We start from the raw sequence: 24,727 nt of genomic DNA on the forward strand, positions 1-24,727 counted from the left end.
TAAACCTGCAGCGCCAGAGGTCACTCTGGGTTTGCTCCAGCCAGCCCCTGTCCGCAGTCTATTAAATGACCCACAAATGCCAGCCAGGGCCCCACACAGCAGAGGGTGGATTTCCACACCAGGACAAGGGATTTACAGGACAGCACAACCTGCAGAGTGGTGCAAGCCAGTTATCTCTTTCCTGCCCCTTTCCAGCCATTATCAAAATACTTGTGTAGGGAACGTGTTTGGACCCGGGCTGGACACTGGTGCTCCAGAACCAGCACAGAGGCACAGCAGCAAAGCTGCGGGCACCGCGTCCAGCTGCCGATGCTGCATCTAGCCCTGCAGTGCCGCCACTCCTGCGGCCACCGCCGGAAACGCCACCTCCTTCGGTGGCCGGCATGCTGCCCTGGGACCCGCCACAAAGCCCTGGGATTGCCTGTCCTGCTGCCACCAAGCCCTGCCCTTGGCTCCCGCGTGTCCTGCGCTCCGTGCCCTGTGGCCACCCGCCAGGACAGCCCCGGCCCATGTGCTGCCCACAGCACAGCGAGCACAGGCAGCTCCCGGCCTGGCAAGGGATTTGCCATCCCTTTGGGTGAGCTGCGATACCAAAACAGAGCCCTTGAACAAGACCTTTGTGTGAAGATCACCTTGCCCCAGCAGCCGTTGGCATTGCCGGAGCCCCGGCACAGGGCTGCTCTGGGAATGCCAAGGTGAGAGGGGTGCAGGTCACCCTCTGCCCGGCTGGTCCCGGACACGCCTTGAGTGAGGCCACGTCTCACCAGCGTCGTGTGCCCGGGGCTCATTTTCAAGCACTCAGCCAACCTTTTGCTCCAGGCGTCATGAAAAACGCTTTTCTCCAGTGATCCAAGTCGCATCTTACTCGGAGGGGCCCTGTGCCATCTTGTGGCTGTTGCTAAAATTGAGGGAATCTAACTAAATCTCTTCAGATTTCACAATTGGTTTTAGGTAATTCCAATCTTTTTTCTTTTTTTTTTTTTTTTTTCCAGAGAAGAAACCAGTTTCACCAGCAGCTGTGCAATTTCAGCCAAGTTCCCAGATGATCAAGTAGACAGACGGTGCTGCAGTGTTGCACCTTTCCCCCAAACGAGGTACCAAGTCCCATGGCCACAAGAAGTGGTAAGTGATGTGATTTTCCAGGTGAAATGAAACAGTCAGATCAAAGCAATTTTACTCTATCAAAATGACTATTTGATATATTTCTAGTACATAGTCTGAAACATCCCATAGCGTTCTCCTGGAAGAGCTGGCAGCCCACAGCTTGGACAGGCACACTCTTGGCTGCAGTAAAAACTGTCTGGATGGACACACCTCAAATCCTGTGTCCAGTTCTGGGCTCCTCACTCCACGGAAGACATTGAGGTGCATGTCCTGAGGAGGACAACAACGCTGGTGAAGGGTCTGCTTTCCATCCCTGTTTTTTTCCTAAATGCCCACTCTCAGGTAACTGACCTCTTGTGCTACCTGCCCAGTTACATTCTTGGTCTTCAGAAATGCTGATGAATAATAGCATCATGCTGGACCCTGTCCATCCCTAACCCACCATATTCTTAGCAGCCCAGAGGGAAGGCAAGAAGCACCCAGCTCACCCAAAGTGCAGGGGTTTGGTTTTAAAAAAAATAACTTGAAGGTCATTACGAGCAGAGATACTCTGAACTGCCTCCTCCCCATAATACCCAACTGGACAAAAAGGGGGCGGGGGGGGAAAGGGAGGGGATATCAAGCTTCATGCCTTCCTTTTCAGTACTAATTGCTCATAGCAACCAAGTTGCAAGAAATTAGAAAAATTCAATTTTTATTCGCAAACATAGAGAAAAATTCCCTTGTGAGTAGAACAGTGTGAGGGGGGTCTTTCCCCCCCTAGGACAGCACACAAAACATTAAAATGCCTGACAATGCTTTCTTCACTGAGGGGTGGGATATGCCTTTTACTTGGCTGGGTTGTAGAAATGCCATAGAGATTTTAAGGAACTTTGATAATAAACGCTGTCGGCAGCTCAAGCTTCACTTTCACTACAGGAACGTCTGGGTCAGCCCTTGCTCTGCAAGCTCTACGGCCGAGCTGAGGTACACACATCACTCAGAGCTTTAGTTCTGTGCTCAGGCGGTGCCTGCACACAGCTGGCGCTGCGGTTCTGACCTGGATTTGCCGATACCCTCAGCTGTGCAGCTGTGCCCCCGTGCCCCCAGCGAGTCCCGCAGCCCGAGGGGTGTCCAGGGGAGCCGCACGTCGCTGTGCCCGCACGGCTGGCGCGGGGTGCGGGCTGGGCGCTGCCCGGCTCGGCGCTGCCCTCACCTGTGCCGGGGGCAGCGCAGCGGAGCGGCGGTGGCGGGCGCGGGGCGGAGCGCGGCAGGCGCGGACCCTGCTCGGCTTCCCCGCGGTGTGGGCGCGCAGGCGGCGAGGGGATGCCGGCGGCCGGCGCCGCTGCCGCCTGCGGGGATGCTCGGGACGAGGCGGGCCGGTGCCTGAGCCCCGCGGGGCGGCTGGCGGCCGCCGTGTGCCTGGGCGCCGTGGGCAGCCTGGGCTTCTGCAGTAACCTGCTGGTGCTGCTGCTCTTCTGGCGCTTCCCGGCTCTGCGCTCCCCCATCAACCTCCTGCTGCTCAACATCGCGCTCAGCGACCTGCTAGGCTGCGCCCTGGGCACCCCGCTCGGGCTGGCCGCGGCGACCTCCGCCGCTCCGGGGGCTGCCTGCGCCTGGCACGGCTTCGCCACCGCCCTCTGCGGTGAGTGGGACCCGACCGGGCCGGGGGGCGGCCGGGAACCGGGGGGGGATGTGGGGGCTGCACCCGCGGAGCGGAGAGCACGGCTGTGCCCGCCGAGAGGGGACGGGATGGGGACAGCTCCGGAGAAGGGATGGGACAGTCCCTGCAGCTCCGGGGAGGGGACGGGACGGGACGGGGAGGGACAGGACAGCTCCTGCAGCTCCGGGGAGGGCCGGGGAGGGGATGGGCCAGCCCCTGCCGAGGCTGGGGAGCCTTACACGGAGAGGTGCGGCGGGAGCGTGTCCGGGTGCGCGCAGGCGGAGAGCGGCGGGTGCGATGGGGCTCGGGCTGTGCGTGGGGAGCGGGACACCGGGCACGCCAAGAACACGGGGCTGGGGTGAAACTTTGCCAGCTTCAGTGGTTGTTCTTCTAAAAAAGCCCCAAAGTCCCCAAGAAGCGTTAAGTGTGAGTCCTCATTCAGGCTCCAAAGCGTTTTTCCAGCAGCTACGGAAGAACTCCACAAACTTTAAAGGATGAAAAGGGAGCATAGATTCTTAGCATCTCTTATGTTAGAGAAGACGGTCAAGACCATCGAGTTCAGTTATTGACCCAGCACTGCCAGGCCTGCCACTAAACCCTCTTCCTGAGTGCCACATCTCAGCACAGGCAGCTCTGAGCCTCCACAGCCGCGATTTCTTGTAAATCTGGTGGCTTCCAGCCCTGACGCCAGATCCCACTGCGGGAGTGGGCAGCACTGGGCAGGACAGGCCAGCAGAAAAGAGCAGCCCTGTGTACCTCTGCCTTCACCTGCCAGCCAGGCACACAGAGGGAGAGCCCCGGTGCAATGGAGGCGGCAGGGGCTGTCGGGACAGCAGGTACAATATATATCATATATAACAGAGTCTCATGTTTTCAAGCTTCCCAGTGCTGACAATCTCTCCCAGCCTGCTGTACCACTGCAGACACTGGCACACTTCGGTGGGGCTCTTCCCCACACAGTACTCAGATGGACTAGAGGATTTACCAGCAGAGCATCACTCTGCCCATCAATCCAGACCTAAACAATCGAGGAGCACAGCTTAGCCTGGCATCCAGGCTTCACACAGCTACTTTATGAGACACATTGCTTATGCACACTCTGAAGATATATTTGCAGCAGCTGCAGTTTGGATGTTTGCTGCCATTTCTCTCCCTCATAAAGTTATACAGGGCAACAAGCCAGCTTTGTGCATGTAAAACCTTTACTTGTCATGGGAAATTTAACAGGAGTATGTCAGCATCCAGCAATATTCCCTTGTACCTGCCAGCATCGCTTCCAGAATGCAGCCTGGGAGGTGTGTGTGAAGGGAAATTGCAAACTCCTATATCAGCATTAGAAATTACCTCCCTTCCAGCATTTCTGCATGCAAAAGAAGTCTTTGATTTGTTGCTGGTGATTTTATTACTCCATTTGTGTCCATTGACAGTACCCCGATTGCAGGAGACCCATAACTGTCTCTGCGAGGGCTCATCAGCTTGTTGCCCCCTGAGGTGGCACACTGGGGCACTTGCTGGCACAGGGGGCTTCAGGACGTGGGTTTAATCTACAGCTCTGCATTATGCACAGCATTAAATCCTTATGAAAACTCTGTGGGGCTGCACTTCCCCAGGAAGGGTTCACAAGGCTGCACTTTGGAGCTGACAGAGGAGCACCAGATAAGCTCCACACTTTGGGCAAATCTAGGTATTAAATCTCTAATTTTACATGTGCAGCAAGAACCAAATCTGATGGAGCAGCCATGATTTTGCTGCAGGTCACACAAACACGTGTATCCATTCAGACAGATATGCTTAATCATTGATCAGCATTTATAACAGGCTGGCTTTGGCTGGACACATGTTTAACAGATTTTGGTGAGAGGGATCAGGCTCTCAGCACATCATGCTCTTAGGGGGATACTTTCAGCCCCAGTCTTTGCCCACTGAGTTTCCAAAGCCATTGCCATCAGTCTCATCCATAGCTTGAAATATTGCTCTGGGAGGTAGAACAAAGCCTTCATTGATTCCTTTTTGGTGACACAAATGTCTGCTGTGATACAGGCATCATCTCGCTCATCTCCCTGGCTGTGCTTTCGTACGAGCGTTACTGCACCATGACAAGAACTACAGAGGCTGACACCACAAACTACAGGAAAACATGGACAAGCATCATCCTGTCCTGGACATACTCCTTGTTCTGGACTGTTCCCCCCCTCTTGGGCTGGAGCAGCTATGGGCCAGAAGGACCAGGGATAACCTGCTCTGTGAACTGGCATTCCAAGGATGCCAACAACGCGTCCTACATCATCTGTCTTTTCATCTTTTGCCTCGTAATCCCCTTTGCCATCATTGTTTATTCCTATGGGAAGCTGCTCTGTGCTGTAAGGCAGGTAAGTTGAATCCTCAGCTGCCTTTTGACTGTGACTCCAAACTGAGCAGAGGCCAATGATCCTCATTTCCCACCTTTATAACTCCTTTGCTGTCAGATATGCTGCCACCCCTGGAACCTTCCTGTCCTGTGACTCTCCTGGTGACAGGCTCCAGTCTGCCGGGGCTTTAAAAGTCACACTCAAGTGTGTACAGTTTGCCAGACCACTCGAGATACTTCAAAATACCCCTAATTAAAACTAGGAAAGATTTACCTACTTTGATGAGATTGGTCCTAGGATTTAAATCTGCAGGAACACTATGAGCATTATCAGCAGGTCCAGCAGCTGCATGGTCAGTGGAGGGTGTGGGAGTTGTGATTTCTGAAATCAGTGCTTCTCCTCTGAAAGCATAGAAGTGAACCCTGCAAAAAAAGGCTGCTAAGAAAATAGTCATATGTGACCCAGCTGCTGGCAGGATCAGGCAAAGCAGGAAGAAATAACTTGGCAAATACAAACTCTAAGACAGTGCCATAACATGAAGAGCTAACTGTGGACACAAAGCAAAGCTGGTCCATAAATGACCTGAGCTTTTTTCCCAAGATGAGGAATATTAGCTTTTAATATTGGTACACCAGTGAATATTTGCTACTGAACACCATCAGGGCAGCACTGTCAGGCAGCTGGAAATGCCTCTGCAGAGGTTTTTCCTTTCTTATGAATAACATCTGCCTTTAGCCATGAGTCCTGGGGAATGATGGAGCAGCACTGCCTGCTCATGGCACAGTGATGCTGGGAGAGACCCAGGAGTGTGGCAGCCCCTCTTTGGGGACCAGTCTGTGGAGAGGCAAGGACTCTCCCAGCACAAAGGGATCATTCATCCCCTAAAGAGCTCCACGTTGGGCCCCTGCACCCTGGGAACCCACCCCAGGCTGGGCTCCAGCAATCTCAGTGCTACCAGACCTGTCCTGGGCTCACCTCATGCAGCAGCTGCCTAAAAGATAAGAGGGAATTAGATAAAGATCACTCTATGAGCCCCATTTGCAGATGTAAACATTTAATTTAAGCTTATTACTGCTCGGGGACTTTGGGCAGAAGTAAATCAAATCAGTGGAGATATTAAAATGAATCCTCATACTCCCCCAGCCCATTGTCTTGTTACAAACACCTTTTGTTCCCCGTGAAAGCCAGCTCAGTCCCCTTTGGTCACCCTTTGCTGGGAGCAGCTGCTGCTCCTGCACCAGCATGGACCAGTCTCCTGAGTGCAGGCAAAAGCTGGCTTTCACAGGGCTTCAGTGGTTCTCCATCTTCTGAAGCTTCTAAATAATACTTCTAAAAGTAGCTAAAAATACATTTATACTAAAGTATAAAAATAATGTTTTAGAGGTGCTGCTTGTTGCAAGGTGTTCACAGCAGCTGGGGCTGGAGCAGGTCCTGCCTGCAGGAGAGGCTCCTCCTCTCCAAAAATCAAGAAATTCTGCTTCCCTGTCAAAGGTTGTGCTGTCCAGAGTCAGTGATGCTCACAGCTTGGACAAGCTCTCCTGGCTCTGCCCTCTGCAGTGCCAACAGAACCTTTGTTTCTGCTGGAGCAGCACTGGGAGGGAACACTGAAGGGTGTAAGTTTTTTATATTAAATGCTCTTCCCACTGAGGCAGCTATCACATAAAAAGCTACTTCGGAGTTTAGAAGAGCTGTCTATCTTCAGGACAGCTGTGGGCAGGGTGAGTTGCACCAGCAGCTCAGGCAGCAGCTTTAGCAGAGCCCTCTGTAAATGCAGAGAGCAATGGGATGCCTTCAGTGATGTGAAGTGCTCCTCCAGGGACCACAGTGGCATGGGAAGAGGACAGGGTGGTGGCAGGGCTGTTGCCCTTCCTGTCAGATGGCAGAATATTCTGAAGGTCAGGAGCTACCTTTCCTGGGCTCTCTGGTCCTGCAAGAACCTCAAAACAGGGGAAAATAATATGAAAATTATTCTCTGTCAGGATCTGGATTATCTTTCCACAAATGGGGATTTTCCATGAAGAGGGAAAGTTAAACCTGGATGGTCCTGTGGATGCATCTGGACTCATTTGGGAAGCCAGGAGGGAGGGGAGGTGCAGGGGCAGGAGCCCCAGAGCCTCTCTCCTGCCTCCTACCCTGGCTGCTCCCCATTCCCAGCCCCAGTGCCCATTCCCGACCCAGGCTGCTCCTGGCTGGTTGTGCTGCTGCCCAGGATCCCCCATGGCAGCAAGGTGCAGAAGCAGCAAAATCCGTGCTGTGTGTAAGAGAGAAAAAAATGAACAAAATAAGCTTCACATGCCAGCTTAATATTTAAGGAATCAAACAGACATTTGTGCTTTTAGTGGACCCCAAATTATAGACAACACTCTGTAAGCCTTTAATCATGCTTTCAGCCCCTGCCATGAATAGTTCCCCTTAACTGAGATTATCTGCACCACTTACAGGAGTAAACTGTACTGGGAGATCAGGGTGTTTGCTTTCAGCCAGGCATGAAAAATTGTATCCTTTCGCTTGACATTTGTATTTTCATGCTCTGATTTCTGACCTGATTGTCATCACAGGAGATATGCAGGGATGCTTAAACTCTTGGAAATTGGTCCAGGCTCCCATTCCCACTGTATTGCTTCAAGGTCACAGTTTCCTTAAAATTTAAGAAAATTGTCACCACTAAGAGAGGATTTATTCTCCCTCCCATGTCTTGGTTCAGGCTGGCAGGGAATGGCCAGAAGAAAGGTTTGCTCTGAGCCATTTAAAATGAATACCACAGGAGCTGGGATGTATTACAGTACATTGCTGACAATAAATCTGAATTCTGAAAACAACTGTTAGAAAAGGAGAGCTATCTAGGTTTCCAAACACACTGAGCTTTAGTCTTAATTATCTCATTTCTGAGAAGTCTTGTCCTGTGTTTCAGCAGTGTGCACAGACCAAGGTGTGGGCTGTAGAGATGCCCAGTACAGACCTGCCTGGGTAAACCACCTGCTCAAACGTGATCTGCACCCCAAATTCTGTCTGGAAATAGCCAGGTCACTGAAAGCAGCACACAGGCAATGATTGCCCATTGCATCCATGAATCCTGCAGGAGACAACCATGCTGCTACCAGGTTTTGAAACAGCTGTAGTCAGCACATGCAACCTCAAAAATGCTCACTGGAAACAGATAAATCATTCTGTGAGCACAGGGGTTAGAAAGTCATTAGTTAGAGTCATTGACAAGCTTGGCTGGGTCCTCTCACATGACTTGTCAGAATGTAAATATAATCGATTCCAGCTTTTGTGTCACTATATTACAGTGTGGTTGGGGATTTTTTTCCTTAATTCACAGACAAGCTACTCTCCTATTATCTACTTGACAAATGGATCTGAGGGCCTGCCTTCAAATTATTGACCTAGTAGATTAGTGCGAGGCTCAATATTCTGCTTTTCTGCACATCCTCCTGCCCTGGGTTGAGTCATATCAGTGTAAATCTACCTTAAGCAGTAATCACAGGCAAGCCAGGAAAAGCCAACACCTTGGCATGGTTTCCATCAGCCCTCTGCCCCTTGGCCCCTTCAGTGTTATGGAAAGAGAAAAAAAGTGCAGCAAGGAGGCATTTGATGTGTTACGTGGTAATTTCATTATTTTAATTATTAAGTCCAACAGTTTCTAATGCTGGGGCAATAGCTTCATATAGCTAAGGCAGAGGAAACGGGAGGAAAACAGCACTGTTTTCCAGCAATTCCCTTCCACTGGCAGGAAGGGGAAAGGGTGATTCCTCTGGTCCTTCACATTAATTTGGACAGTATGAATGCTGCTGCAGTGCTTAGCCACGATAGCCTGAGACTGAACTGGGCATGTGAGACAAACACATTCCCAAAGGCAGGAATCATGACAGCTTAAGCACTGGAACACCTCAGACACCGGGGAAGAGAAAATCAGTCCTTGAGACAGCTGAGGCCAGAAGAGCTGCAGAAACCGTGCAGGTCAGTGATGGAAGAGGGCAATCACCTTCAGAAACGGGATCGATCCACCCACGCACAGGAGAACTGAAGAATTGGCTTTCTTCGCTTCAACTGATGCCAGTCCCGGTGCGAATGCAGCTGTGGGATGTTCCTGTATTTCCCCACTCGGACGGCAGCAGGAGCTGTGTCCATTCGAGATGCTCAGCTCGTTCATCCCTCGAGCTTTCGCGTTCAGCTGGTCTCTGCTGCAGGTTCTCCTTCCCAGAGCTGCAGCAAGGGCTCTGTGCTCCCTCAGCGCCGGCAGCCGTGGGCAGTGGAAGGTCTGACACCTGTATGAGCACAGAGAAGCTGTGCAAGGAGGGTCACAGCCCAGCTGCTGGCTCTGGAGCAACGGGCAACACTTCTCCCTGTCTGGGATACTGTGATTCCCTGGAGGATTTGCTCAAAGAGCGGAACAAGGACTGTCCTCATCTTCTCCAAAGAGCTGGGGGGGAATACCTCGTGCTGCCTGTGCCATGGGGATTTGTCCTGCAGCAGTCACCGACCTGATGAACACATTAAGGAGTTTTCTCGTTGAAAAAAAGCAGCTGTGACTTTTTTTTTTCCTCCTGAAGCGCAAATATTTTTCCACAGGTGCTTCCAAATCTCCGAAGTGCCCAAGCAGGTGCAGTGAGGGAAGCAGAGCCTTGCAGAGCATCTCCCTCAGGACAGCAGGGAGCAGCCGTGCCCCGCGGGCTGAGCTCTGCTGCCCTCCTGCCCAGGGAACACATTCCCTCCTCCACGGCTCCTCCTGCTGCTCTGCTGGGCACCACAGACAACATCTGAGAAGAACTCCACTCTCATCACCGTCATTACTGATTAAAGAATCAATGCAAGGTGCAGAAGGAAGGGAGCCAAACCAGAGTGAAGATCACTGATGCTGAGATGTTTAAATAACCATTCTCACTGACAGATGGGCTGGGCATGTTCATAACTCCAAAGGACATCCCTGCACAGTAAGCCCCCAAGCCTGGAAGCACCCTGGCTGTGGAATAGAGAACTCAGAACTCACATTTAGAACCCAGGAACCTCCCAGCAGCACTGTATTGTGCCCACACTTGGTACTCCAGCCTTTGCAAACAACAACCAGGATGAATTATTTTAATATTCTGGTATTTGGAATTAAAAATTAACCCCCTTTAGTGATTACAAGGCCTCTCCTTACAACCTCCTATAGGGTTGTAACAGCAAGTGAGAAACTGAATTTAGATTTAAATTTTGGTCTTAAATCGTGTGGTCCACTCTTGTGAGGGCAGAGGTGGGTGTGAGAAGATGCTGTGAGCACTTCAGAGGATGTCTGAGCTTAGAGCTCCTCCCTTGCACAGCAAAAGGCCCTTACTATGACTCCTTTAGCACCTTCCAAGCCCTCTCAGAAAGGAGAAGAATCACTACAGCAGAGGAGAAAGACAGCAGCACAGCAAATGGAAATGGATTTCTTCTCTCTCTCCTCTCACCTCCCTATGAGCTTTGGCAGAGGTCTGTGTTAATATTGGGAACAGCAGCTTCCAGAGAGCCATCAATAATGGTCCCTGCCTGGGCTGTGTGATCCCCTGCCAGCAGGACACAGACTGAGACCACCTTCCTTTGCTTATAGACAGCTTTAAGTGCTTTTAGCCAAATTTCCACAGTGTCATTCTTGTTAATACACTTACCACAGGAGATTTTCCAGAGCCTTCATTCACAGGAAAAGAAAAGATGATTTGCAGAGGCAAATCTTCACCCATCTCTCAGTGCTGGGCAGCACCAGGAGCACAGCCTGAGGGTCAGGAGTTTTGTTTGGACCCACCAAACTAGTGGGTGTCCCCTCTGTATGAGCAGGCAAACTTGGGATATTTTGTGTAGACCCAACTCATCAAGGTCCATAAACATACACTGTCTGTAGGGCTGGAGCTGATGCATAAGCATTAGTGGGATTGGGAGCACAAGGCATTTTGTACATCATGAATTGTCACATCTGTCACCTGGTTCCCTTCCCCATAGCACAGCCAGGGGAGGTGGAAGTCTCCACAGCATTCCAAAAGCAAGGAGATGCTCAAGGCAACCCAAACTGTGTGTCAATAACTGAGGGAGAAAAAGGGTAAAATAACACAGGAAAAAGGCAGAGAAAGAGGAAATGCTTGACTGGAAAAATTGATAATTTATGTGGACTGTTATCAAGCTTCAGTGACAGAAATGTGTTCATCTGTCTCAGGATTTCTTTGCCTTTTCACATGTCCTCAGAAGAGAGGGAGCCACCTCTCAGCTGTGCAGGTCACAGACATCTGCTCCTGAATCCCTGCTTGGGCAAGAAGTGGGCACAGGGCAGTGCAGGGGAGTCCAGAAACCCTGAGCAGGGAAAGCAGAGCACCTCTTAAATGAAACCAAACTCCAGGCTCAGCTCCCTCAGGCTACACCTCTTCTGCAAAAGGATGGAATTCTGGTTGAAATAATTTAGCAGTTGGAGGCAAAAGCAATTTCTTACAGATGTTTTATTCCTTCCTGTGCATGAGGTGTTCCATTATCCATAAAAATACACTTAGTCCCAGGCAAGAAACCAAGAATCAAGAATGCTGTGGTTATGGAAGAAAGGTGCAACTGCTACTGCAAGGCTCTCCACAGCCTGCAGACACACTCGCTTCTGCCTGGAAATCCTGAGGAAGGATTCCCAGCCTTGAGAATAATTGTGGGCTTTTGCCCTTGGAACTAATACCCACTATTTTAAATCAGTTTCCATCTCTACTCTCCCGCACCAGCTCAGCTTTTCTGGGTGTGCAGCTGGAGCTGGCAGAGCCCCCCAGTTCCAGCCCAGGCAGAGCAGGAAGTTCTGCTGCCCTTGCAGAGAAAGGTGCTGCATTTTCTGTGACTTTCAGAGGACTGATAAACCCTTTTCATTTCATATCTTTACAAAAAATCCCTCCCACCTCACACTCCCCCTTCTCCCCCTTCCCCCCAAACATGCAGAAATACACATATTTATAAAAATCAGAGGGGCTTCTAATTGTCCTCTTTCATATGGGAAGGACCTGGGCCCCAAGCAGTCACAGTGCGGCTTATTTGGTGTTGCACAAAGGGCACCACAAAAGGGTTGTCTATCACTCGGACAAAGGAATATAGGTTTTGGCATCAATGATAAAGCTAAGTCTCATGATATGCCAGTTTCCCAGATGTAGTGCAGGTAATTAGCACGCTGGCAATCTGGGAGGCAGAAGTTTCCAAATGACCAACCAGCAGTGAATCTGTTTTTTGCCTTGTGTCATTTTGAGTCCTGTCTCCAACTCTGCTCATCCCCATCTCTGCCTGTGCTGCCCTGCAGACAGACCTGCTGGGCTGGAGGCTGTTTCATCAGTGTAAAATCTGTTTTGTGGGGTAAAAGTCCCAGGTCTGTCAGGAGCAGAGCTCTCCTCTCACAGACAAGCATTAAAACAAACATGTAACAGAGTTGGCAACTTGCTTTCCCCATTCTCATTTTCATGGCAAGGCACTGAATAGATGGGATTTTTGGGAAAGGCAATGCTTCACTGTGAATGCAGGTAACAGGTTTCTAGCTTTTATGATTCTACTGACAGGCTTTTAAGCATAATTCAAAGGCTTGGGAGGGATAGAACAAACTTCCTTAAAAGTAAAACCTAACTTGTTCTTGCAGCACTTCTGTATAGGAGCATCAGCCATTTATTTCCTCTCTATGCAAAACTTTTTAAAATTATTATTAAGACAGATCATGAAATACTGTTACACCAGCCCTGAATGACTGCCCACTGTTTCAGAACCTCAAGGAAATTTTCAATAATCATAGAATAATTGTTGGGTTGTGTTGGGTCTGCAAGGACCTTAAAGATCATCTAATCCCAACCCCCAAGAGTCGAGGGTTTCCCCTGCAGTGTCCAACTTAGCTACCAGCATTTATCAATTCTTAGAAGCAGGGCATGTGCTGATGTGCAGGGTCCACCAGGAATTCCCACATCCTTTTCAGAAGAAATTGGATTGACCTTCAATGCACAGGCTTTGCAATTTAATTGCAACTCCACTAGGTTAGGGTCTGGTTCTCCTGTACATATTCACACAACCCCAGCCATGAATTCTCCAGGGCAGAGCATAACTGAGTAGATCTGATTTCACAGCTCTTGGGCTCTTTCTGATGATCAGGCAGTGATGCCTGAAGGTGTTCAGCTGCTGCCACAGCCCAGGAGTGCCTGTGCTGCCCCATTTGTCTCTGCTTTGCTCACATAAGCCAGGGGCTCAGCTGGTGTGCTTTGACCAGCATATACAGTTTGATTGAGTTTTTTTCCCCTAAATCTCCCTTTTCCCGACATTTCTCAAGGATCATCCATCTAGTCCCATGACTGTTGTTGTCAATTCTCCAAGCTCTAAATAGTATGGTGGTTTCACAAAAAGACAGGAGAAAACATAGTCTGTCACTCAGCTGAGATTTTCAGATAAACCTGAAGAGCTAGGAATTCTTCACAGTGGGATCTTCATGGCTGAACCTCCCAGGTGGCCATTCAACTCAGCTGTGCCCTCCAGGCCTGGATGTCACTGAGCAATTTCCATATCCAGTGCTGAAAACATGTATTTTACTTTCCTAGGAAAGTGATGACTCTCTTATTTCTGCACAATGTCAGCAATATCAACCAGGAATCTGCTGTGTCTGCAGTGACCTCTGTTTAAACCTGTCCTTATTGTTTGTTGCATTAGTCTCTCATCTATGTGCTTCTGACATCCAATGTCACACTACACAAACACTATTTGTGAGCATGTCCTGCACCTAAACTGAGAGGATGGCTGTGTAAATTCCCAGTTATGGTCAGTGAATTTAAAAAAAAAGGTGAATTAAGCGCTTGTGCAGGCTGAATCACCACCGTGAGGTGCTTCTCAGCACAGTGACTGTCCTTCTCCTGTGTTCATGGTCACCTCCACTGTGGCACCTGTCTAACAGCAGAGGATGACATATAGCACAGGCACATCAAGGGTTTAGCCTGTCCCTGGCAGAGGCAAACAGGCAGCACAACAAACTCCTGCTGCATCCAGCAAGCCCTGGAAGTCATGGCTTGCACCGAGAGTGCATATTCCACAGAAATGCCTCAATAATGGGGGGGATTAAATGCTGCCCTGGTCACAGTGTTTGGAATCTTTGTGACTGAGCTGCAGTGCAGTTTTACTGGAAAGGGCACAGCAGAGTGCTCCGGTGAGCTCAGGGATGAACAGGACAGCTTACGTGCAGAGTGAGCGCACAGAACATTTCCAGTGCATTAACCTTGCTCCTGCTCGCCTCAGTGGCCATGGAATGTGGCTCCAGCCCACGGGGAACCATCTCTTCAGCCCCCACAGCAGTTCCCAACATCACTGCACACCCATGGCAGGGCCTGGGTGCTGAGCAGAGCCCAGGAGAAATGGGGTCAGAGCTGTGACTGGGTGTGGTGGGTGAGGGTAGATGTGCCCAGCTGTTCTGATGCTTTCCTTAAGCTTCCCATGGGAAAAGCAACATCCATGGGAAGCACAAAAAATCCTTGTGACCGCAAGATGGGACCAGGGCTTCCAGCTCTCATCCTGCTGAGTCAGTACACTGGGCCACACATGCAACATATGGAAGGCGTGATACAGAGGCAAAAGAACTTTTAGGAAACTGAAAAGATCATTTTAGAAGAAACAGAGACTCGATTTCCATCAAAGAAAATATAAAGCTATAAAAGCACATTTTTTCAAGGCTGTCTTCTCTACCAAACCTCCAGAAATAGTGAGATTTTTAAAACTAATTTTTTGCACAGCAGATTGAAGTTAAGATTTTTGACCAAAGTAGAAGCAAAGGACACTGTGCAGCAGCTCAGTGCACTGCCAGGGTACCCCTGTGCCAAACTCCTGCAGTGGCATTTCTGCTGTTAACCCTAAGCCAAGAACAGCCTGGGCTGGCATTCCAACCTCTATGGGCCAGACTTGTGCTCTTACCTTTCCTGGAAGTAATCAAGACAAAATTAAACTAAAAGCCGACAGCACTGCTCATCAGCGTCATTTTTACCCAGCTCTTTGCCTTGCCCACCTCCAGAAGGTGATCTGATGCCAAGTCTGGGCACAGCCCACGGTTAGATGCTATAGCCAAGTCACCATCTGCTGATTATGTGCAGCAATATTTCAAGGTTGCTGAGTTTGTTTGGCTTTGCAAAAGTTTTCTGCATGTGCATCAAATATAAGTATCTCAGGTTCCCTTGACTGACCAGGGGAGCCTTGTAATTGAAAGCAAAAATGCTTCAGAAGTGGGAGGATATTCAAACTTTCTGGCCTCATAGGATGAAAATAATACTTTCCTGCTGCTGGTAAGGAAATTGAAATCTTTCCTTGCTTACCCGTGAAGCCATTCCCTGGCATCAGCTGTCTGAAAACTGCAAGCTTTTGTTTTTTTTTTCTTTTTTTTTTTTTGAGGAACAGATAAAATACTTCAAAAGTCAAAAGAGCAGTACCAGGTAGGGTTTGCCTGAGCAGGGAGCACTGCACAGGTAGAACAGACAGCAGCAGAAGCCCCCACTGCCTTTATGTTCAAGCCAGTGGCCAAAAGCAGCTGCCACCCTGCATCAGGACATGCAGAAAGATGTGGAGAGCAAGCATTCCACAGCTGCCTGGGACCCCAGCCCTGCTCAAGGTTATTACATGGGAAATCCCTCCAGAGTTCTCCTTCCATGCCCAGCCCCAGACCAGCCTGATTTGGATCTAGAAAACATCCAGAGACCCTTTGTCCTCTCTGACCTTAGCTGAAGGAAGAGGTTGTTTGGTTTCCTTTTCTAAAGTTGATAGAAATCAATAGAAGTAAAAAGAGCTTTTGGTTTTCCTCAAGGTGCTCCACATGCAAGCCATCACCCACCCCAGGTGTCTTCTGGCATTGGGGGGTGGACAGGAGGATCTCAGGAAGTCACAAAGAAACTGGGATTTGTGTGGGGATACAGAACCCTGGCAGCTGGTGCTGATGCCTTTTGGTGTCTCTTGTCAGGAGCCTTAAAAACCAAGCACACACAATGCAAAATACAACCCCTCTTTCCTCTCCATCCCTGTTTGCACCCCAGTCCAGCTGTTTTGACTTCATCACACAGCTTGAGCATCTGGTGAAGTTTTATACCAAGGTGTGGCAGACTCAAAAAATCCACATATGGGGAAGTGCCATACAAAATTCTTACCAACTTTGTGAAATATAAGATAAATGTGAGCTTTCTGTCTGTCTGTGAATAAATCTGAGCTACTGATGCCTGTGGGTGGCTCTGAGTGAAATATTCACTTCTCACTAATGGAAATATTTTGATTAACAACTTTTTTTGCCTAGTAGCAAATGCCATTTTTTTCCCATTTTTAAATCACAGACAAGTGTCATAAAAGATTTCATTTGCACATTAACAAGATATTTATAAAGTACTTTGTATTTGAGTTCCCTCAGCAGGCAATTACAGATATGCTCTGTTTTTTTAACAGTTTTGGTTAGGCTTTTTAATTAGTCTCAAGGTGACTTCCAGCACTCAAACACATCCCGATGGATTCCCCATAAAACTGCTTGCAATAATTAGTTCCTCGTGCTTACTGCAGCATTTCTCAGTGCAGGCATTACACAGCAGTCACTGAAAGGTCTGCACTTCAAAACACACTGAAAACCAGGAAACAAGGGTGAGGCACAGGCCAGCAGTGTTTACATACAGTGTGATTTACTTACAAGTACATGTGAGCCCCAAGTCCAGAGAAGCAGCCTGCTGTAAATTACTTGAATTCAAGTGCTGACTTTTCCCATGGATTCAGGGAAGGAAGTTCTCTCTGCCCCTCGTTCTTCCTGTTCTCGCCTGCCCCTGTGGCTACAGGGATTCCATCCTTGGCTGGGGGATCACTCCTGGCAGGACTCTGGGAGCACTGGGACCAGCTGTCCTCTGCTCAGAGCAGGGCACATTCCTTCTCCTTGCCTCCTGCCCACGATAATCCTGCTAAAAGCTGGGATTTGGAGTCAGATGGAGATGAGGAACACTTTTGTTGGTGCTATTCCAGCAGTTAGGGACACACTTGGAGTGCACAACACACCCTCCTCTGCAGCCAGAACAGCTCAGGTGACACTGCCAGCCCTGCCCTTAGTGCAGCCACCCCAGCAGCTCCCAGGCACCATCACCTGTCCCCAGTGCAAGCAGTGCTAATGCCTTCCTTGTGCCTCTGTCCCACGCAGGTGAGCAGCATCCACAAGGGGCCAGGCCGGGCCCGGGAGCAGCGCATCCTGGTCATGGTGGTGGTGATGGTGGTTTGCTTCCTCCTCTGCTGGCTGCCCTACGCGGCTGTGGCACTCATGGCTACCTTTGGGAGGCCTGGCCTCATCAGCCCTGCAGCCAGCATCATCCCAGCCATCCTGGCCAAGAGCAGCACGGTCTACAACCCCATCATCTACATATTTCTGAACAAACAGGTATGTGAAACGCTCTCCTTTGGTCACTCAGATTCAGCGTGTGAAAGGAGTAAAGAAACAGCGAGGGGAGGTAATGAGATCACTCAAATCCATGAGAGGGTGGTGCTGAAAAAGGGCTCCAAGGACCAAATTTATTGGACAAATCTGCACTTTTGGAAGCTGGATGACCAACTCCCCACTTGTGCATATAGCAAATGATAGGTCCTTCCTTTCCATTGCACAGTTTGACAAACAGCAAGTTAAATGTGAAAGAGAAGAAATCTGTGCTCTGGCAAGAGTGAAAGCACCAGAAACTGTCTGAGGTGACTCAGATTTGTCACCTCAGAAGTGACAAATGTGAATCAGAAGTTACAAGAAGTCTTGTAAGGATGTGAGCTCTGGCTGCCCTACACTGAGCCCCAGCACAGCACATTGCCCACACTAACTCCTCTTCTTCACAACACCAACTCTCCCCATCCCAGTTTACACTTTTAACCCCTCAAATCCTTTAGTCACTCTTCGGTCCTGCTCTCCCCTCCTAAGAGCTGGTGGGAGCCATGACCAGTGAGGATCTGTCTGAAAGCACTGCCAGAGGAGCTGGCCCTGGAGCAGGGGACAGCAAAGAGACAGGAGTTGGGGAGCCCCTTGCACAGGGATGGAGAATAAAGTGAAGAGATCTAGAGAGAAAAACAGAGAACATCAGAGCTCTTCCAGTTCCTCAGCCAGGTCAAGCTCCATCAGCCCACTCAGGCACGTTTCACTGATCTTTGCATTGCTGGGATTATAGCAGAGGGATCCTTTGTTTCTCCCAGTCCAGCAAATCCTCCACTTGAAATGATTTTTGGAGGCTGTTAGGAAGCACAGAGAGTAAATCGCTCACTCTCTCTTGAAAACAAATGATGATGGTAAAAGATTGATTTGAGTCTGGCTGTAGCTGTGGGTGTTTTTAATGGGACATGAGAAATTCCCAGGGAGTGGAAGTTTCCATGACACCATCCATCATCTCCACGCCATCCATCAGCTCCACTCACTGTCACAAACAGCTCAGGAGGGAGCAGTGCCTTCTCTGCTCATGCTCAGCCACCTGCAGAATTCCCTGACATCTTCTCTGTGATAGAAGCACTTCTTTCTCTTTTCCTTTATTATTTAGGTTTTAATTAAATTCTCTCATTAAACTGCCTGGAACATTGCAGAGTTGTTGCAATCCCTTGCCAGGGGAAAAGCCCCAAACACACCAACACCTGAAGGGTAACTCTGACTCACTTCAAACACATGCAGCCCTGGTTAAATCCAGAGAGGCAGTTTAAAAATCACAGGCTAATCTTAACATCTGCATGGGATGGAAAGAGAATCCCGAAAGAACAAAGATGGTGCACAGGACTTTTCTACAGACAATTCTTAATTATTCTTTTTACTAAATAGCCTGCTGAGAGGCAGCAGCTAGACACAAATTAAACTGGGTTTATCCGTATCAAACTCCTTAAGTTCACTATAAATGTTGACTATTAGTGCTCCATACACACTTCATTTTGTTTGTGGAGGGTTTTTGTGGTGCTTTTGGTTTGGGATTTTTTTAAAATTCCACTTGGTTTCCATTGCTCAGTTAGTATTTTAGCAGCAATCAGTGCTCAGGGTTCTGTACTCAGTACAGAGTAAGAAGTCAATACTCTGGGTTTCTCTATACTCAGGAGAGAAGGCAGCAGAAACACCTCAGAGCAGAAGATGCTGCACCCATGGCTGCTGCCAGCCAGAAGTGTCAGGCAAGTGAAAGCAGGAGGTGCTCGTCATCCAGAAAACCACATTTAACATAGACAGCTTTCCTGAGGCTATGGAAATCTATAGGAGATGACTTGACAACTCACACAGATGAAACTTACCTCTAATTCTGGTCCATTTCTGAAACAATTCTATGTCCAGGCTCCTCCCCCCCCCCCACTTTGGTAAATGCTCAGAAATCTCTAATCAGGCCAGATAAAATCCGAGAACAGGCCAGATAAAATAACATTACCGTGGAGGAAATGCATCCAGGCAAGGACTAGGTGAAGGTTAAATAGATTAAAGAGACTCTCAAGCTGTAACAGAAATTTACTGGGGATTAAGGGACTACAGAAAGATGCCTGGGAAGAGCCATGTGAGCTTGACCATGAGGGGAGGGGGCAAAGCAAAAGCTAGTAAATAGAGAGTACTCCCCAAAAGTTTTGAAGCTGCTTAATATTTCAATGCTCAATGGTGAGAGGCTGATGAAAAGGTTATGATTATTTTTATTATAAAGTATGTTTTTGATCCTGAGAAAATTCAGTTTCTCATTAAGAAAAAGGAACTTAAGCTGATGCAAAAATTGTGTAAAACTTTAAAGAAGCCATTTTCCCCAGCTGATAAAAAAAAGACAAGATTTTTCACTCAGCTGTTGATAACAAGAGTTGTCAGTTTGTTGCTAGCAGCTGTGTTTTACAAAGAATTACCAGAAATGTTGTTTTGGACTCTTTAGAGATCAGTTCTCAGTGTTTGACCCTGCAGCTGTAGGGAGGCCACACAGACAATCCATACCACCTCAAATACCTGTTTCTTCTGCTACAGGCACTTTCCTTACCTTCATCCTTAGCATATTCCCCCTGCTCTCAGATACATGGAATATTTTGCCCTGCAGCTGAAAAAATCCCTCAAGTTATGGCTATTGAACCAACCCCTTCTGAGAGCTTAAAGCAAGTTTTTATCTTTCCCCTGGTCAAACACAAATCAAACCAGCCAGCATCACTTTCACTGGTAATTCAATTAGTTCAATCCATACCACACTTTCAGCAATGGGATGTATCCATAACCTGACTGCAGGCCAGCCCCAGTGACTGTCAGCTCCCCAAAATCCCTGTGCCACAGCAGGGTTGGCATCAGCTCAGTCAGGTGACAGGATCCTGCAAATCTGAAAGCAGCCTGGAGAGCATTTAGTTCCTTCTATTCTCTGCATTGCTATACAGTCAGTAATATTTGTAATCAATAAAAACACAGGACAACTGTTACAAGCCTGTAACCAGTCCAATAATTTTGTTTCTGGCTCTCTCCCCTCTGTACTCCTTGTTCTGAGGTCAAGGTCTCTTGGCACAATGACATTTTTTCCCAATAAAACATTTCAACCTCTAATACAAAATGTTATTACATCCACGTTGTTTCAGCACCATCCCAGGAACTTAAAAAAAACAGAAAGACCATAAGATGAAGCCTGCCTTATAAAACCTGAGATGCATTAAACTCCTGCTAACTCTCTGCTCTCTCCATGTTACAGTTTTACAGGTGCTTTGTGGCGCTGCTGAGATGCAACAAATCCACTGCCAGTTCTGCCAAGGCCTTGCCCAGGTCCTGCCGTGCCCTGCAGCAGGCACAGGCTGATGGTGGCCCTGCAGTGACCACTTTGGCTGGGCAAGCCTTGGCTGAGAGCCATTGCCCAGCCCCGGGGGACACCGCAGCAGCCACAGGAGCTGTGCCCGAGGCTCCCTGCAGCAGCTGAGCTGCACAGCAGCACTGCCTGCCCCTGCCTTTGGGGGCTGCCCATCCAGAGGGGAGAGTTCTGCCAGGTGACTTCAGCTTGCTGAGGGAGGATTGTTTGTCTGCTCTCTCGGAGGCTGGTTTCACCAGTAAGCCATTGCTCTGCTAGCAAACACTCTTCCTGAATCAAATAACAGGAGTTTTTGGAAAAAAAACAAATAAAAACCCCACAGATGCTTCTGGGAAAAGGTTAAAAAAGCAAGAACAAAACCCAGGTTCTGAAGACTTTCTGCCAAAGCCCAACTGAACTCAGTCACCACAAACAGAGATCCAGAGCATGGTGCTGTAGGACAGCTCCAAGAAACAACTGCTTGTGAAGAGAAGAGGCAGACAGGCTCTCCAGGAGGGAACAATCACCTTGCAGATGGTCTCTCTCTCTCCCTGGTTTGGATTATGCTCCTCCTTAGAGTCTCACTTTGCTTCAATACAAACCTCAATAGATTATGAAGAACTGTGACGTTACAAAGTAAAGCTCTACTAAAATTTAAAATGCATATATTGGATATGTTTCAAACTTTCAAAAATTCCAGCTGAAGCTTAAGAAAACAAGCATTTTAGGGACTTTTATTTTTAATTATTAGCTTACAAAGTTACTGCGCCAAAAAATAACTTCCTCCAACGCTCAGTGAAGAAGCAGCTCTGAATGCACAACACTCAGCTAGGTAAAGCCCTTGTCTCAGGAACTCTGCCATCAGCAAAAAGCAAGAGTTTTTTGCAAAAATTCCAGCCCGTTCTGGAAGTGTGGGTATGTGGGCATCTGTGGAGCCGAAAGGGCAAGGCCAGTGAGCAAAGGCTGTGGGCAGTGAATGCATCAGTGAAAGGCTGCAGCTCTGGGCAGGAGTGGGAACAGTGGGGTTCTACCCAGAACACTGCCAGGGACCCCATCAGGAAAGCTGCCTGGGGACCTTCCACAGGATCACCATCTTTGGGAGGGAAGGTGACAGATGGGGGCTCCTACAGACAGAAAAGCATTGGAAAGGCCCAGAAGTGCAGCTGGAGGAAGAATTATAAGCAAACAAACACAGAACAACCTTCTCCTTCATTAATTCTGAACACAATTCCAATATTTTGACAATATTTTCATTCCAAATTGGAAGGAAAACATGAAACAGCACCATTCTGTGGAGAATTATTTTTCAAATCCCAAACTACGTGAAAATGCCTTTTTTCAGAGGAGTTTCACACTGAAGCAAATCCACAGCCCTGCCAACACAGCTTTCAAAAACTGGTACCATAGTGCTTTAATTACTATATATTAGCCAACACAGGGCTCTGGGTAAGTGAACACTCTTTGCATATCACTACCAGAGTCCCTATTCCAAAGGAATATTTTTGATTTTTCAGATAATCAAAGCTGTCTTTTTCTTCCAGGGACGTGGGTTTATTTTTGCTTTGCAATGTTAACAAAAGCTTCCTATAGTCACAACATTTCTCTTTTTATCCCTAAACCCCTGTTGTACTAATAACCTAAATAACAGCAAATGTTTTAAAATACAGAAGCAGAACCCATGAATTGAGGCTTTTACTGAGATTATATTAGTGGATGAAATCAAAGCAATGGATGCACTTACTGCTGAGCAATACTAATCAATTATTTATTCCCAAGCACATTTTTAAAGAGTAGCTTGTTATTTTCAGATTACAAAGCACGCCAGGAATTTCTAAGATCATCTTTTCCCTTGATATTGTCTCCAGGTGGATTGTTAAATTCCAATATGAATTTCTACATTAATAATAATATTGCAGCTCTGTGACTGGTGGTTTTTGTATATGCAAGGATCTGTTCTGTCTTTGAGGTGTTAAGTAGTTCATGGTTTGTGACACAAATGTATGTTTTCAACACAAATTGTTGGTTTCTGTTCCATTAACCCTGTGTGCTGCTGCAAACCAGCTGCACCTCAGCTCCAGAGAGCAGCTCAGAACTGCTCTGCTTGGGAACATGCAGGATGTTGTAGCTGTAAATAAAAATATTCTCCTGTGGTACCTTGCCAGCCTTATCTCCCGAACAACTCACTGCCATGGCCCTCACACAGTTCTCAAAACAAGGCACCAGAGAGACAGCAACTGCACTTGACTTGGGCTGCCCAATAGTTAGTTTGGGATACTCTGGCCAATTGGCTGGATAATATGATGTAGGTGATGCCAGTTTTACAAGAAACATAAAGAAAGAGCCCCAAACAACTTCACCCTCCCACACACATAAGCAAAACAACACAAAGCCAAACACAAAAATCCCCAGATTCCAGTTTACACCTCTGAAGTGAGGGGTAAAATTCTTCTCCTTGAAAAGAAGGTACAGATCCCCTTTTTTTCAATGAGTTTACAGCCCTGTGCTTCATGAGATTTATGAGCAGCTCATCATTTCATTTCAGCAGGTAGATTTGCTGTCTGCAGTGGCTGTCATTAAAACAGATGATAATTTCATAGCCATTTATCTGGATTTTGTTTTTTTTCCTAAACAAAGCACTGTAGCAGTGTAACCAGCAGTATCATGGGGTGTTCAGCAAGCAGTCAAGCCTTCCCTTACCTGTTTTTCAGCACATTCAAAATATGAAAAGATAGCAAAATGACCAAGAATTCACTACTTTGCATCCTTTTTTTTGTGAAAAGGAAAAGCTGTCTAGGTTTGAACATAGGCATTTCACTGCATGCAGACCCAATCCCTAGTAAACCCCCAGGGTATCTCAAACTTTGCAGAGTTTTCAGATGCAAATCCAAGAACTGGGTTTGGAGTCAAGCAAAACTGATACCAGAAAGGAAATTAATATTAAACAATTCCAAGTAGCCCCATTTCCTTTGGAGTTCTCCCTTCCTAGAATCAGGCAGGAGTAACAAAGGATGATTACAGCCCAACCACCATGCTCACAGCCCATGAGGGAGCCCAGCAGTGTCCCTTGGGACACAGCAGATGTCACCTCCCAGAGGCACAGAGCACCATGTACTGATTAGAGAAAAAGCTTTCAAGTGCTCTTTCCTTTTATATTTGGATTGTGTTGGCTCTGTTTCAGGAAGAAATGCTGTGCCTGAGGAAAAGTCTCTTCAGGCAACGGTAACTTTGTCACCACTGTAAGAGAGCTTCAGGCCCACAGTCTGAAACTTAATTTTAAGCAAATCAGTTCTCAGTCACCCTCTGCCTCACCTTGAATTGAACATAAATACCAGCTTAGCTTTAAAAGACCTGCTTCTAATCTGGGACCTGGAACAAGCACAAGTCCTACAGGACAGGGAGGCAGACCTGCAGGAGCTGCAGGGACGAAACTCCCCAGGAAATTTGGGATTACTGGCCACATGCAAGAGGGGACAGCCAGCACTCATTCTGGAGTTACCCTGCAGTGTTTCTGGCAATAAGCAAGCCAGGTTTGGGGCCAGGACAGCACCCAGAAAGGTAGGAAGTTGACATACACGTTATTTTCACATAGCACAGTGCCAGGGGAGAACTAAACTTAGTGGGAAGAACATTCACTGAAGTTGCTACAGTGACTGGTTTTGACTGATTTTGTCTTCTACATGGGCTAGATGGCTTTTTTTCTCCCCCAGGCCTTGGAGAATATTGCCAAAAAAAGGGGTGCTCTTGGGTCACACAGCTGACAACTGAAATAACTCCCAGCCCCCAGAAAATGTTTCTAAATTTATTGGGTTCTCCTATCAATCTATAAGCAAGTTCAATAACAGATGAACAAATTACAGCAGAATGACACCAGTACTTTAAGCAGCCCATAAAGAACTCTACAACAGTTTCATGCTGCTTTG

The 24,727-nt window shown here is 48.0% G+C and overlaps 1 protein-coding gene across 1 annotated transcript; it reads left to right on the forward strand.

The window, feature by feature from the left end:
• Positions 1-309: 309 nt before the first annotated feature.
• Positions 310-22,960, forward strand: LOC146433420 (uncharacterized). The gene is made up of 5 exons (XM_085068786.1): positions 310-695; positions 2,166-3,104; positions 4,767-5,115; positions 17,063-17,461; positions 20,718-22,960. The coding sequence occupies exons 1-5, from the start codon at positions 310-312 to the stop codon at positions 20,937-20,939; spliced, it is 2,295 nt and encodes a 764-aa protein (XP_084924912.1). The 3' UTR covers positions 20,940-22,960.
• Positions 22,961-24,727: the final 1,767 nt, after the last annotated feature.

The sequence above is a fragment of the Lichenostomus cassidix genome, chromosome 9, assembly GCF_008360975.1.
Source record: "Lichenostomus cassidix isolate B80296 chromosome 9, HeHo_3.0, whole genome shotgun sequence".
Classification (NCBI taxonomy): Eukaryota; Metazoa; Chordata; class Aves; order Passeriformes; family Meliphagidae; genus Lichenostomus; species Lichenostomus cassidix.

Excerpts from the sequence above, each read along its gene's own strand:
- LOC146433420 (XM_085068786.1), top strand. The coding sequence starts at position 310 with ATGCTGCATCTAGCCCTGCAGTGCCGCCACTCCTGCGGCCACCGCCGG. Across the intron at positions 696-2,165 it reads GCTGCTCTGGGAATGCCAAG|CTGTGCAGCTGTGCCCCCGT; the intron begins GTGAGAGGGGTG and ends CGATACCCTCAG. Across the intron at positions 3,105-4,766 it reads GCCAAGAACACGGGGCTGGG|AAATGTCTGCTGTGATACAG; the intron begins GTGAAACTTTGC and ends TTTTGGTGACAC.